Below are 15826 nucleotides of genomic sequence, written 5' to 3' on the forward strand. Positions count from 1 at the left end.
ATGCATTCAGCAATGCTAATGAGCAGCAGAGGTGGATTAAGATATATTGGGGCCTGGGCACAAAGAACGTTTCTCATCCCCCCACCACCATGGAGCCACGCCCCCTGCTCCTCCCCTTCCCCCTAAGGCCCCACTCCCTGGCCTGGCCAGAAGCCGGGCCATGGTAAGAGCTGCCCAGGGAGCCTGGGACACTGTGGGGAGCCTGGGGCAGTGCACCCTGGGGGGAAGGGACAAGGGCTGGGGGCTGATCTTGGGCACCTCGTGACCTTGGCCCCCAAGTCAGGTGCAGGGTCTGGGGCTCCCCTGAGCTGCCCAGGCTCCCTGCCCCCAGCCCCAGCTGTGGCTCTGCTCCCAGCTGCACCTCCACTCACAGCCCCTGACTGTGGGCCCCAGCCCAGCTCCTGGCCCTGGCTCCCGGGGGGGGGGGGGGCATAGACCAGGTAAGGGTGCACCTAACTGAAAAAGTTTGGGGATCCCTGGCCTAGGGTGACCATACGTCCTCTTTTGGCCCCAGATGTCCTGATGTTTTGGGCAAAACTGGGTATTTGGCCTATTTGCTCTTGTCAACTGATCACCAGCTGGCAAGAGCAAACGGTACAAATGCCCAGTTTTGCCACAAAGGAGCTTGGGTGTGTGTGTGAGAAGTGGGGCTCAGGGGGGTGAGTGATGGGGCTTGGCAGGGGTCTGAGCAGTGGGGCTTGGGCCAGCCCTGCATGGGGGAGGAAGGGAGGAGGGCCAGCTCTGCGTGGAGGGAGAGGGGCTTGGGCGAGCTTCGTGCCATGCAGGGGTGAGGGAAAGGAAGAATAGGCTCAGAGCAGTTACATGCCACATAGGGGGAGGTCCTCGGGCCTTGATCCAGTGCCGTGCGGCGGCCATCAGTCCAGCGCTGCATGGGGCAGGGAGGGGGGCCCTCAGTTGTGTGCCACGCTGCACTGGGCAGGGGGGCGCTCAGGCCAGCTCAGCGTGGGCTTGGGCAAGCAGCATTCAGCCAGCGCAGCCTGGAGGTGGGGGGAATTGGTCACCACTCTTCCACAGGCTTCCCGCTGGGCTGGAGATGGGGCCTCAGGGGGAAGAGGAGGAGTGGGGAGGGGGAGAGAGGAGGAGCAGAAGGCAGGACTAGAGTTCCAGCCGCTGCAAATTGACCGGGCCCCCTGGGCATGGCTAGAGCCCTGCGCAGATACACGCCCTGCCCCCATCACTTCCACTCAGCTGTCTGCGTCTCCTGTTTGGGGGCATGTGCCCACTTGAACACACAAGCGTGCCCAGGGACAGCTGTCTGCCCCAGTGGGCGGGGATGGGGGTGGTACAGCTGTGCCAGAGAGGCTGTCGGCATGGGAGGCTGGTTCCTGGGAACGGCGGCCCCACGTTCTGCTCCTTTCATTGCTGCGGTTCCCGGGAAAGCCCTGCGGTTCCACGGATACCGATTTATATCCGCAGATATCCGCATCCACGGATATAGATTTGTATCTGTGCAGGGCTCTATTGACAGGCACTCTCCAAAGCACCCGGTACCGTCTCTAGTTGAGAAAATAAAGTAGCAACAATGGCAGAGCTAGACCATGTGCCACTGAATAACTTTGTAGTAAAAGACATTGTGCAGCAATACCCAAGGAATCCCTGTGTAATGATCTCCTAGTAATGCCCTTCACATGGAACAAAAGGAATATATGGCCTGATTCTCCACTGCCTTGTACCTCGTGTCATCATTTACATCTGTTTAGAGTGGGTGTAAAATGTTACCATTCTGACTTGGCTGGGTTTTACACTCAGCACAGGGATAAGTGGTTACACAAGGTACAAAATCAGGTCCATAATTTCCCTGGTAGACGGGGGACATGGTACATTATTCTTTAGCAAGCTATAAAAAGGGGAAGCAGAGGCAGTCTTGACACTATTGGATGCTATTGGAAATGGAGCCAGTGGTGACACTGAGCAGAGATGCTGTAGACCACAACCCAAAGTGTGTGCAGCCTGGGTGTGTCTGCACAAAGATGTGTGCTTAGTAAATCCTAAGCATGTAGCCACATTTGGTGCAGGTATAATTCATGGTAAACTGATAATAGGAGGGGGCTATAGAGTTTGTAACATTTCTAAATGCTCATTTGTTACTGTTTAAGATAAATAGAATCTTAATATTATTAATTGAAGTCTGGAGATCCTGCATTGGCATCAGCATTCCCTCAGAGCTTGCTGATCCCGAGAACACTGAAAAGTATAAAGCAACTCATTTATATGGTTCCATGTTGTTGGTTTTGTACATAATTGCTTGTACCTAATACAATCTGTGCATGCTTGCACCTCTGTACTTAACTATGAAGGTAGATTCCTCTTTTCAAAACTGCACTTGATTGTTGATGTTAAATACTGTTCTTTGCAACACTTAAAGTTATGCAATAAAGTAAAAGCATTGTTTCCCATGGGTTGCATTATGCTTTTTACTGCAAAACTGCAATAGGTGTTTAGCAGTGGGAAGTTTCTCCAGGGCCTCTAATTTGTTTCTATATGACACACACAAAAATACATTAAAAGAACATTATTAAGATTGCAACATAAACCACTCAAAACTTAAAAATGCCAGAATTAAGGTTGCCTGTGCAATTTTAATTCAGCCCCCTTGTGTGTATGAATTAAATTATATGCTCACATACAATTTTTTTCCACAGGACTTCTGCCTCATTCAGTGCACAGGATGGACGGTACTCACTTTTCCCAGTCTATTCCTTCTGCCTTCCCCCTCACCGTGCTAGATCCAACTCTTATCCCCTCTGCTTTTGAATTAGACAACTCCCCATGTGTCCTTGAACCCCCGGTCCCCATGTGTTCCTCCACTCCCACTCAGACACCCACTCCCCCCATCCCTATGTGGCCCTGCATCCCCCCATCCCCTGTCCCCATGTGTCTCTGTGTCCCCACTCAGTCACCCCGTCTCCATGTGGCCCGCCACCCCTTCAGCTAGCTCCCTCCCCTCATCTGCATGTGTCCCTGCACCCCCTATCCCCATGTGTCTCTGTGCCTCCTTTCAGCCTTCCCCCTGTAGCTGTGTACCCCCTCCCCCTCTGCCCATGTGGCCTTGCGCCTCCACTCCCATTCAGCCCCTGCCCCAGTCTGTCCTCCCCCACTAGTCCTTATGAACCCCTGTCTGACCCCCCACCAGCTGCATGCTGTCTGTCTCCCCATAGCCGCTGTCTCCTGACCTGGCCCAACAGGTGCTGTGAAGAAGGCAGGCTCTTTCTCTTTCCTGTCATAGCTGGGGATGGCCAGGAGCGGCTGCTGTGTTCTATGACACAGTGCCCTCTGGTGGGCAAAAGGCGGAACATCAGAAGTTATTTTCTGCTGGGAACTGCTGCTCTGTTCTAGTGCCACAGCGCCCTCTGGTGGGCTAAAGGCAGAACTGCAGCAACTTTTAAGCAGAAGCTATTTTCTGCAAAAAATTAAAAGTATACACGGCCCATGAAATTTGCGTGCATGCAGTGGCACAGAATTCTCCCAGGAATAACATATCTAGCCCCTTTTATCTTCAATGCTCCCAAAATCTTTACAGACTGTATGCAGAAACGGTGTCCCTTCTTCTTCTTTTTCCTTTATGCCGCTTTTCCTGGTGAGGGTCATGGCGGAAGCATGGAGAGTAAGGAGGACGTGACCTCCCTTTCCTCCACAACAGGTTCCAGCTCCTCCTTGGGGATTACCAACTGTTCCCAGGCCAGCTGGGAGATATAATCCCTCAGAGGAAGTAGTGGAAGTGCCATTGCTCCTGCCATTCAATACTAGGATTCGACAATGATGTGGAGAATGCACGACTGGGAACAATCCAGCACTAGCTCCTGGGCAGTGGGAAAGAACTGGGCTTATAGATCCTTTCCATTTCTAGGAGATTTGGTCTAGGTTCAGTCTCTTGATTGAACACCTGTCCTTTCTCTGGGGCATAAATTGTTCTGCTCCATCACAAAATAAGTTAAATTTGGATCAGGGATAATGAACTGTGTGGCCTTCTAAACAGTCCCAGCTGGAAGCACAGACACATGTTTCCAGTGAGATTGGAACAACAAAGAGCTGTGAGATTTAGACCTTTACTTCTGCATCTTTTTCCTGAAAGCTGAATCTCTTATTGCACCCAACAGTCACCAGAGCAACGTGGACATGATGAGACACTCCCATTCACAGCACACATATTCTTGGGGACTGATGTATTGGGCCCAAGAGAAGTTATTACATTTAGCAACATTGGCTGAATTAATACAGTGAATAGCAACTCTCCCTTCAACACTTTAAGGCAAATCCACTGGCCCTCCCGTTCCCAACCCACCTTCTCCACTGGACTCGTTGGGTGATGTCACAGGGAGTTTTATGATATCATAAGCAGAGCTTGGCTGAAGTTTGGTGTTTTTCCACTTTAGTCATTATCAGAATTTTTTTTTTCAATTTTTTTTTTGTGGTGAGTTCATTCCACCTCCACCTTCCTGCATATTATACAGTCCTGGACTCACAATGATACAAACCCTCCAATCTGATCTCTCTGTGAGCTGCCCATGGTGAGGGATGGGCTCGCTCTCTAATTTCACATCCATAGTGGGGGTTTTTCAATCAAATATTTGTTGCCACAGTTTCACAAATTCGATGAAATGGTGCGATACAAGGGAAGTTATTCCAATTCCTGTTCTCCTTTTGGGATGTATCTACAGCAACACATTTCTCCACAATGAGGTTATTTGGTTCCCCAGGTATCCAGAACCTGTAAGACAGAGAAGCTGATGTGTCAGACGTATCTTTATGAGTGACCCAGGGGAAAGAGTTGTAGCTGGTGATGGAAGAGTGGTGGAAATGATAACCTATTAATCCTCCAGAGAGATTCCCCTTCTTCCCTAAAATGGATTTGTAGCTCTCATCATGATGCCCTAAGAAACCTTCCCTTTGCTGGACCAGAAACATTTAGCTCCAGCAGGTGACAGAGATCTCTCTCTGAGACACACATATATCCACTATACTGTATGTGAATCTGTTGGACTAAGAGGAGGGTGGTAAACAGCCTTTATCCCAAAAAGTACTCACACTGCCGTCTTGTTATATGGAGTCAGATCCACCCAGCACCACTGGCCTTTCTCCAGTGCCAGACCAATATAGTAATTCTCCACTTGGATGCCAATAACTGTTCTTTTTACATAATTGGAAATGAAATCCTGGATAAAAAAATTAATTTAAATTTCACTAGATGCAGTTACTGAGCAGACAGTAGCAGGCAGGAATCTCTGGGGAGTGTGAGTCTGGTGCTGGAGGTGTTGATGGCTAAGGAAGCCCAGGACTGAGTGTCCATGGAGCCAGAACTACCCATTCAAATTCAAGAACAGGTGTGTGTGTGCGTGTGTGAGGGTCTCTTCTGGGGCTGGGCACTGAATTCCCAATAGAGTCCGACCCCCAGCAAGATACCTGCTCAGTTCCCGTGTTGACCACCACCAGGTGGGAGCCCATCCCTGTACAGTTCCTCTCACTGTCATCCCAGTTCATGATATCTTTAGAGAAGTAGTAGCAGCTGGTCTGAAAGGGCTCCCAGCCCAAGGGGCAGCACGTCCAGACTCGCCCTGTGAGGGAAGAGAAATCCAAGGAGAAGGAATCATAATAATTAGAGATGGAAAATCCCTACTAGGGACATCTTTGTCATTGTCTGTGGACAATGTTGAATTGTTCCCTCCAGTTTATTCTGAAGGGTTTGACCTCTCCCAGCTGTACAGCTTTGTTTAGACTAAGATGGAAGATGTATTATTAGAAGATGTTAGCTAACACGGTCAGTAAGCCCAGTGTAGACAAGGCAAGGTAGACTAACATGTTAGCTGACATGTTCTAACCACGTACCTTTAAATTCTCATCTGGACAAAGCCAAAAATGACTCAGTTAATACAGATTCCATCCCTTCGCTTGGGAAGACAACCATAGTCTAATGGGTTTGGAAATGTTAGGGTTAGAGAATATTTCCTCATCCTCAACCTGAATTGGTCTTTTTCTCCTGTTATACCTTCTATTTCTGACCATTCTCAATTAACCCCTCCCCATCCTACTTGTTCACACCCTGCCTGTGCTTGAAGAACACTGCTATTTCTCTCCTTAGCCTTCACTTAGACCCTCTGTACAGACTTCATTTTCTCCTCATTATCTCCTCAGGGGTGAACCCCTCCAGCCCACTGTCACTGTTTGCTGTCAGTCCAGACCTGGGTGTAAATCAGGCCACTAGCCCAGAATGCTGACACAGGGATGATTTCCTCTCTCTCTTTTGGTGTCACTGACCTTTCCCTTCATCTCTCCCCACGACACAATGCCACTCTGCGGAACCCTGGGGCAGGGCCTTGCGCACTTCACAGCTTGGATTTCCCATGAGGAGAGTGACTGGTAAAGGAAAGAAAAAAAGAGAACGGATACAATATTTCCCTCCTCTCGCCCCCACATACAACCTGATTTCTTCTCCATCTCCTGGCCAAGAACTGTCACAGTGTGGTTTCATGGGTTTCCTTTATTTTCATACATACAAAACCAATCTCCCATAGGAGAAGAATAGGACAGCTCAGCTTCCTTCATCTCTCTGTCGGTGGTGGGAACCAATTCTACTGACTGACTGGTGCAAGCCAATCTTTCTTGGTCAACAAGGCAAGAGAAGTGTCTGACTCACATGGGGTGGGTCAAGGTGGGTGTGACCAGGAAACAGCTCATTAACATTCTCACCCCTTGCTGAGCAGTAGCAGATGTTGGGGCCTTCAGTGTTGCTGAATATGGGTATTTTCTTAGCCTATTTACAGATGTACACTACTCCCAGGCAATTGCCTCTTCCAGAGCTCCCAGGCCAAACACCAACATCATGTCCCACGAAACAGCTCTGCCCCAGGAATTAAGTCTAGTTGCACAAATGAAGGCAGAGAGAAAACTCTTGCTGTTTGCTACAGTGCCCCCAAAAGAACCTGCATCCCAGAACTAACCCTGGTACAGATCCCATCAGTCCCACAAGCATGGGAAGGCAGAGCATACTGGAGGTGAACTACTGGCTGTGAGACCGGTGTGAAAATGAAGCTTTGGGCGTTGTGAAACATTGGACAAATTCCAAGGAGAGAAGGGGCTGTATGAACAGGATGGCCTGCATCTCACAGGTGGTGGAGAGGCTAATGTTCTGGGTTGGAGACTAGCTGGGGCAGCCGGGAGGGTGTAAAACTAACAACACATGGGGGAGGATTTGGAGGGGGCAAAAACAGTACAAATGTTTAAACGTATAACTTAAAGTCAAGGTGTTGGGAACTTATTGAACTGAGATGGCAAAGAATGTGAAGAGAAGTGTTTTTATACCCCCAACTGTATATGTACCAGTGCCATGGGTAATGTACAAGAGGATCTGGAAAATCTCACTGATGAGAAGAAATTTGATATAATTGGCACTACTGAAACCTGGTGGGAGACTTCACATGACTGGAATGTTAAAACTAGAAGTTATCACCTGTTTAGAAAGATCAAGTGAGTAAGAAAGATGGGGGATGGGTGTGACACTCACAGCATCCCAATGCCAGAGGGCAAGAGGGTCACTGGTAACAGGTAGTAAGTTTCAGCTGGCCTGAGCAGTTCAGTGTACCCCAGTTCACTGATGTCATAATCTGTGTCTAATAGGTGTCACGTAATATATCATTGGAAAACTAATAATTCACTGATCATTAATAGTCTTGCATGATGTAAGTACATGGTGTGTATTAAAAGTTATGAATAGATAGGCTGGAATTATATCTAAAATGTATATAAACCAGGCATGTCATGGGGATTTAGTAAACAGGTCTGCCCTAGACAAAGGAATGGGTTTGCTTCTCTGACCAGCCTGGTCATCAGGCAGAGACAATGAAGGTCTATTTACATATTAGGTAAACAAAGCTAGCAAGCTAACAAGCAGGGAAGAGAAACATTATCTGAGCTATAAAGACAATGGGTCTGAACCTCAAATGATAAGCAATGTATCAACTGATTGGGTACAATATTACTATATTATGAAAGTCTATTGATTGAGATCTTTTATGAAAGTCTATGACACACTAGTGATTAATATCAATGTGCAATGTCTGTATTAGCAGAACATAAGGGATTATGAATACTCATTGATTTTATGCTTTAAAGTGCATTTCCAAACGGAGGAAGAAACAGGTCTCTCCCAGACAGGATGGAATTTCATAGTTATACCTGTCCCCAGTGAAATTAAGCAAAGTGTGACCTAAAATAATGGAATCCCCATTTACACAGAAAATCAGCAGGGGAATGGGAAGTCCACAAGAAGGGAAGTACAGCAAAAGGTCTTCCTGCTTCTTGAAACAAGGTAGTTGAACTTTGGAAGATATAAGCCAGGACAGAAGTAATCTTTGGCATTGATCACTGGACAGACACAAGGGTCTGGGCCTCTTGCCAGCCAAGAAAAGTGGATCCTTCAACCAAAGGGGGTGGGTTTGAAGTCTCTGGGAACTGAATATAGGTGAGATACGTGCTTAGGTAAAGATTGTACCTTGCTAGATTAAGTTTTAGGATTTAGATATGTGTTTTCATTTTTATTTACTTGGGATCTTTTCTAACTTTCTTCCTTTTGCTTAGCATCATTTAACTTATGTCTTATTGTGAATAAATTGGTTTTATTTTTATTATAAACCAACTCCGTGTTGCGTTTGAAGGGAAGGCTGTATTTATCCCAGTTAAGTTAATAAGCTGTAATGTACCTTTCTCTCTTTAAAGGAGCAAACAGCCCTTATTATTTTCCTGAGTTATCCAAGAGAGAGCTAGGTACTTCAGGGCACACAGGTTTGGGAAAAATTCGGGATGGGGGTGTGTTAGGGTCACCCTGCAAGTAGTAATCAAGGCTGGTGGAAGTTAGAGTGGGGCTATGAGGCTGTAGAAAGTCTGCTGGGGTCAGAGCTGCTGAACCCGGGGTGGCTGCATTGCACACAGACACTCAGGATGACCTGCATACTTGTTTTTTAAGTATATCAGGAACAAAGGAATTCCTAAGAAAGGTATAGGCCCATTACTATACGTAGATGGTAAAACTGTTAATAATTCTCCAGAAAAGGCAGAAATATTCAATACATATTTTGGTTCTGCATTGGAAAGAAGCAGGATGATGTATTAATATCACATGAATATTATGTACTTTCCAGCTCATAAGTAACTAAGGAGAATGTTAAACAACTGCTACTAGGGATTAACATTTTTAAATCAGAAGGCCCAGACAACATGCACCAAAAAGTCCTATAAGAGGTGGCTGAGGAGTTCTCTGACCCACCGGTGTTAATTTTTAGTAAATCTTGGAATTCCAAGGAAATTCCAGAAGACTGGAAGAGTGCTGGTGTGCAATTCAATTCAATGCAAAAAGGGCAAGTGGTATCATCTGGGTAACTATGGGCCAGTTAGCCTGACATAGATCCCAGAAAAAATATTAGAAATATTGATATGGGCGTCATCTAATAAAGAATTAAGGAAAATAATAGAATGAATGCCAATGAACATGGTTTTGTGGAAAGTAGGTCTTGTCAAATAAATCTGATTTTATTTTTGGTTAAATAAGTTTGGCAGATAAAAGTAACTGTGTAGATATAATATATTTAGGGCTTTGTAAAGCTTTTTAGTCCTACATGACATGCTAATTAAACAACATGCACTGTGCTACATCAATAAAACACATGTTAAATTAATTAAGAACTGGCTAACTGGCAGATCTCAAAAAGAAGTTGTCAGTGGGGAATCATCATTGAATGGGGATATTTCTAGTGGAGTTTCACAGGGAGCAGTACTAGGCCTGATGCTATTCAACATTTTAATCAATGATCTGGAAGTAAATATAAAGGAACCTGTGATAAAATTTGCAGGTGACACAAGGATTGTCTGACTGGTAAATAATGATAGGGCCACACAACAACCAAACACAGAGACAGACCAGACTGAAGGCAGAAAGGTAAAACTCACCACACCGCACCGCAGACCGGCTCTTTTGCAGAAAGCCACAAAGGACCCAAATCACATGGCTCCCCCAGCCTGCAAATAGGTCCAGGCAGGGCCGTCCCTAGGGAGGTGCGGGGCCCGGGACAAATCAGCCTGTATGGGCCCCCCTTAACATTTTTTCTACAGGTTAAATCTGGTGTGGGGAAGGAACACCTGTGCTGGGGGGCGAGGGACGATTGAGAGTCACAGGGTATCACTTGTGCTAGGGGCGAGGGGGCCTGGAAAAGGGAGGAGTCCGGGGTGGATGGGCAATGGATGGGGTCAGCCTGACACTGGGGTATGCCGGCAGTGTTAGGATACTGGCAGCCAGTGTGATGGCGGGCGAGCAAGAAAAGGAAATACAATGTGCGCTTCCCACCGGTGAATGCGGGCCCAACTCCTGCTGCTGGCGCCAGGCCCCCCACTAACTCCCCTGGGCCGGCCTGGCCCCCCCCAGCCCCTAATCCCACCCCCTGGGCTGGCCTGGCCCCCCAGGCACCCCTAACTCCACCCTTCCTGGGCCGGCCTAGCACTCCCCGCATGACACACGCACACTGAAGCGCAGGGCCCCCCCAAAGTGCAGTGCCCTGAGCAGTCGTCCCAATTCGCCATACCCAAGGGACGGCTCTGGGTCAAGGAAATCCCTTCCACATTTAAATGATGGCTTGTAATTTTAACACAGTTTCCAATATGCCACATATACAGCATTGGCAAGACCAATACGGGGATATTGCATCGAGTTCTTTTGTCCCACATTTTATAAAGGATGTTGATCAATTGAAGAGGTTGCAGAGTGCAGCCATAAAAATTATTCAAAGTGGAAAAGAAGCCTTACAGAGAGACTTTAGGAGCTCAATCTGATTAGCTTATCAAAAAGAAGATCAAGAGGTGACTTGATTATACAGTCTAAGTATCTTCACAGAAAGAAAATACCAGGTACTAAAGGGCTCTTTAACCTAGTGGAGAAAGGCAGAACAAGAACCAGTGATTGTAAATTAAAGCTGGGCAAATTTAAGTTAGAAATAAGGCACTGTTTTTAAGAGAGGGTGATTATCCATTGGCACAAACAACCAAGGAAAGAGGTGGATTCTCCATCTCTTGATGTCATGATCTGGATGTCATGATCTGGATGCTTTTCTAGGAGATAGGATTTAGTCAAACACAAGTAATTTGTCTCAATATCAGGATAACGGAGTGAAATTCGATGGCCTGGGATATTCAGAAAGTCAGACTAACTGATCCCTTCTGGCCTTAAACTCTGTGAAAATAATTTCTTCAAAAGCTGAACAATGATTACATGACAAAAAAAGAACTTGTAAAACTGTGAATAACAGCCCCATCTGTTGACTCCTTCCACAACAGTCCTGCTATATTAATCCCAGAATGCACCTCTTTGGATAGAGAGAACATATAAGTTTGCTCTGACTTTTATAGAGGGGTATATCAACCAGGCTACCCTTAAATCCCCAACACTCAGGGAACATGTAGAGGGTGGAGCAGCTTTATAAATACCTTGAGTGACCTGATGAAGAAGCAGCAGTTAAGTGGTTAAAGTAGAACTTTCTCATGCTTAGCTATAACACAAATGTGATGTTAGGTTGGAATTAGCCGAGCTGTCCTGGTGTTAGGTAAGCAGAAAAAACATACATCCCATTTTTGAAAAAAAGTTGAGGCTTTTGTACTCAGGTAACTTGAAATTGGGCTAGTTGAACTCTACACAAATGTATGATGATATCCTCTAATATGTTGAGCACCGTCTATTCCTATTGAACTAGGAACTGAAGGGGTCCAGTACCTTGGGGAGGGGTAAATAATGATGTCCTCAGTGAGGACAAATGATGTGAAATACATTGCCCGCTCTTTAATTTCCACAAGGGAGCAGCGTTAAGTTTTACATATTATACAAAAGGTGTCACCTCCAACAGCCCCTGGTACTTCAGGGGCAGACAGTGAGGGAGGTGTATCCTCCTGAGTGACTCACACCACACGCTGCAGCACCATGACCTACAGCTCCACTGTGCCCAGCTCCCCGTATGAGAGCCTGGCCTGGCTGCATGGCTGCTCAGCCCATGCTGCTGTGGCTGAGACAGCAGGAGGGAAAGCCCCAATAACAGTGACAGAAAAATAATGAAACCTCCCCCCCCACACAGCTGCCTTTCCTCTGGAGCCTGGGGGGGCATTCAGTGTCCTGCCAAGACTGTAAAGATTCCCACCTCCAGCAGGGGTGAGTGAAGGCAGGGGGAGATCCTGTGACAGGTGTAAAAGCAAAAAAAAAAAAAAAAAAACTAACAAAAAGGGAATTGCAATGCATGACAGTTTGTTTGCAAAAATCAGGCTAACTATAACCCTAATAATGCGAAATTTATAAAAGCAAAAATTATATAAAGCAAATAAAAAACTGTGTAAAAAGTTGTTGCGACCTTATGTAAATAATATGCAAACAATATAAAATGTAGACTAAAAGTCTACATAAATAAAAAAAAAACAAAATATCAAAATAACCAATGTATAAACAAAATGCAGCTATTGCTTATTATTGTCTATAACAAAAAATATAAATGCTTGCTGTAATTATTTACCTATTAAAAAACCTGCCCCCCAAAAACACAACCCTGTGTCCTAATGCACGCTCTCCCTCTATACAATTAATAATATATATATATATATATCTTTACTATACCCAACCAAAAAAATAAAAACTATGTTTGTCTCCCACACCGCACACAAATTATAATGTGCTTCATCACACTTGCGATGGAAACCACCCAGAAACATAGGTGCTGGTGACTCAGGAGGGGAAACTTTTCTCTCTGTGTCAATAGGCAGAGTGGGGGATGGGGCAGTGGATTAACTGTAGAGGAACAGACTATTGTTCCATCTAGCTCAGCATCAGGCTTCTTGCAGAGGTTGGTATCAGATGCCTCAAATGAAAATAATATATCACCATATCTAGTTACCTGTCCCACTTTGGGGTTGGGGGGCGGTGGTTCTTCCTGACCCCTACAGAGATAATTTATCCCCTAGTGCCTGAGAGTTTATTACCTTTCTCTTAATTACGCTGCCCTTTTTATATCCAGCAACTGCACCAGACTTGGTTGATTCCCTGCAGCAGGCAGTTCCACAGCTTGAGTTTACAAGCCTTTTATTTTACTGATTCTATATTTACCAGCCACTATCTTACTCGAGATCCTTTTTGTTTTTGTAAGATGGGAAAAAGGAAAGAAGCAGGAGGGACAGACCCCAAAGAGAGCAATGAAATCCATTCTTGTTTTATACATTTACTTTTTCTTTCCAATGCAGACAAATAAACAGAATTCAAAACCCACCCATGCAGCCATAGATGACACAGGCCTTGAGGACAAGAGCGCAAACAAGAGTGACCCAGAGGCTCAGCCAGGGGCGGAGTTTCCTCTCTTCTGTGGGGGCTGAAATACATAAGGTAAAAGCAGGAATCACACACCCTTCCCAAAGATAAAATTTCAGGAGAGCCCAGGAGGCCCAGTAACCCCTGTTTTCCTGATTCCAACACAGTGTCCTGAGACAGAGGTAAGGAATTTTCCTAGAATTACACCTGGACCCAGAAGCCTGTAATTAAGTGGCTCAGATACAGGAGCTGGGATTAGTGCAGGATTCCCCAACTCTTCTCTTTCTCTTTTTTCTCTCTACCTGCAAAACTCGTCTCCCCTCCTCTTTCCCCTTTGTTCCTTCTCTTGTCCATTGCTTGGTCCCCCAGCACCTCCTTTTCTCCTCATAACATCTCCCCATATATCTCTCTCCTTCCATCTCCCCAGCCACTCCTCCTTTCTCTCATTGCATTCTCTTCCTCCACCTCTGTCCACCTCTCCCTGTTTATCCCACCTTTCCATCCTTATCTTCTCTACTTCCCTTTTGTTAATCCTCTGTACTCCTTTCTCTCTCCTCTCCCCACCCACCTTTCCTTACTCTTTAGGGATCTGGCTCCACTTTGAGCTAGGGGTCTGATTCCCAGCTTGAGGAGACATACCTGCGCTAGCTTTGATCAAGCTAGTGTGCTAAAAGTAGACTGTAACCATGGTGGCATGTGCAGCGGGAGGGTCTGATGACATACCTAGCATATCTGATAAGCACGCACTTATGGCCGCTAGCCTCACTTGCTGCTTGCACTGCTCCAGGTCATCTATTTTTAGGGCACTCGCTCAAACAAAGCTAGTGTGGATATGTCTCCTTGAGCTGGGACTCACACTCCTATCTCAAAGTGTGGATATTTCCTCCTAGGTATCTATCTACATCGCAAATGGAGGTGTGACTGCAGCGTGGGTGAGGCATACCTGTGCTTGCTTTACTCTAGCTGGGGCAGGTAACAGTGGTAGTGGAGATGGGGTGGCGTAGGCTTCAGCACAGGCTAGCCATCCCAGTACAAGCCCACTGGGCACCCTGGGTGGGTACTTGCATTGCTAGCCTCTGCTGGGGTCCATGCTGCTGCATCTCTGCTGCAATTGTCCACGCAGGCATGTCTACATGCGCTACAATTACCCCTTCATTTGCGGTGTATGTGTAACCCATGTCTCTCTCTTCCTGGCCTGTTACTCCCAGGTCGGTGTTCTAAGGTGCCCGAAGGAATGAAAGTCCAGCTGAGCCCAATATATACAATTGTTTATATAAGTCAGTCAAAGTTGGAGACAAATACAAATGCTACAAATTGGGTTGTTTACAGTGAAAAAATCATGACGGGTCTTCAAAGCATCTAGTAAGGTCAGAGGTTGGCATTGTAATGAGCAGTAAGATTGTAGAAATGGGAGGAAATGTTTACGGTTGAAATCATCCAAATGTGTTTCAACTGGTTCAACTGACACCCCTTCTTGGACATTGTTTCTGTGGGGTCATTGAAATGGACAGAAGGTCATTGCTTTTCTCTCATAACTTCATTATCCCTTCCCCAATTCCTTTGGGCCATTCTCCAGCCCTGTCACTCCCTGGCTCCATTCTCTTTATCCCTCTGTCTCATCCTTTCCAGCCATTGTTCCCCCATTTCTGTATGGTCTTTCTCCAGAACTTATCTCCTCTATCACTCCCTCTCCATTAACAACAAGGAGTCTGGTGACACCTTAAAGACTAACAGATTTATTTGGGCATAAGCTTTCGTGAGTAAAAACCTCACTTCTTCGGATGCAAAGCTTATGCCCAAATAAATCTGTTAGTCTTTAAGGTGCCACCAGACTCCTTGTTGTTTTTGTAGATACAGACTAACACGGCTACCCCCTGATACTTGACTCCCTCTCCATTGCCTTCCCAAATCCTTATTTCAACCCATCCCGCCCCACAGAGTGAGATTAAATCCCCATTCTCACCTGCAGTTCCTGGGTTGGATTTCCCTGTTGGGCTCATGGCCTCTCCCAGAACCTCACTGTCTCCACCGGTGACTCCAGGGAATACACGTAGCCACCAGCACAAGAGGCTGTTCTATTGAAGAACAAATTGTATTCTGAGCTGGTCAAACACAAATGAGGAGCCGTAATGATGTCTGATGAGATGGCGAGGCTGAGATCCAGAGCCTGGAGATAAATACCCCACAGAAGGGAGTAGAGGGAAGGGGAATTTTTCACACGGTCTTGTGATGGCTCATTTCAAACCAGAAATATACATACATAAAAAGTGAAGAAAATGAAGATGGAAAAGAGGAACTAACCCCATCGCTGAAATATTTTATTTCGAAAATATTCCTGAAGTTTTGCAACATGTAACGTAACATTAACCCTCTATCTGCAGGGTTTGCCCTGTGTCTGTGGGATGGGAGGGGGAATCTTTAGCCTGTCAGATCTCACATGCTATGGATTAAGCCAGTTTGATACGGGGATGGAAGGAAGTGTTTGTGGGT

General features: G+C 46.1%; 1 protein-coding gene across 1 annotated transcript; it reads right to left on the reverse strand.

Moving 5' to 3' along the window:
- Positions 1-1333: 1333 nt before the first annotated feature.
- On the reverse strand, positions 1334-15580 carry LOC112060307 (C-type lectin domain family 4 member E-like). The gene is made up of 6 exons (XM_024109984.3): positions 15300-15580; positions 13299-13397; positions 6274-6372; positions 5422-5573; positions 5047-5174; positions 1334-4729 (listed from the first exon to the last, which is right to left on the reverse strand). The coding sequence occupies exons 1-6, from the start codon at positions 15334-15336 to the stop codon at positions 4582-4584; spliced, it is 663 nt and encodes a 220-aa protein (XP_023965752.1). The 5' UTR covers positions 15337-15580; the 3' UTR covers positions 1334-4581.
- Between the last annotated feature and the right edge of the window lie 246 nt (positions 15581-15826).

Source organism: Chrysemys picta, chromosome 1 (assembly GCF_011386835.1).
Source record: "Chrysemys picta bellii isolate R12L10 chromosome 1, ASM1138683v2, whole genome shotgun sequence".
NCBI lineage: Eukaryota > Metazoa > Chordata > Testudines > Emydidae > Chrysemys > Chrysemys picta.

Coding starts and splice junctions, on each gene's coding strand:
- LOC112060307 (XM_024109984.3), bottom strand. CDS start 15,336: ATGAGCCCAACAGGGAAATCCAACCCAGGAACTGCAG. Junction 13,398..15,299: donor ATCCAACCCAGGAACTGCAG/GTGAGAATGGGG, acceptor TATGTATTTCAG/CCCCCACAGAAGAGAGGAAA. Junction 5,574..6,273: donor GGGGAGAGATGAAGGGAAAG/GTCAGTGACACC, acceptor CTTCCCTCACAG/GGCGAGTCTGGACGTGCTGC.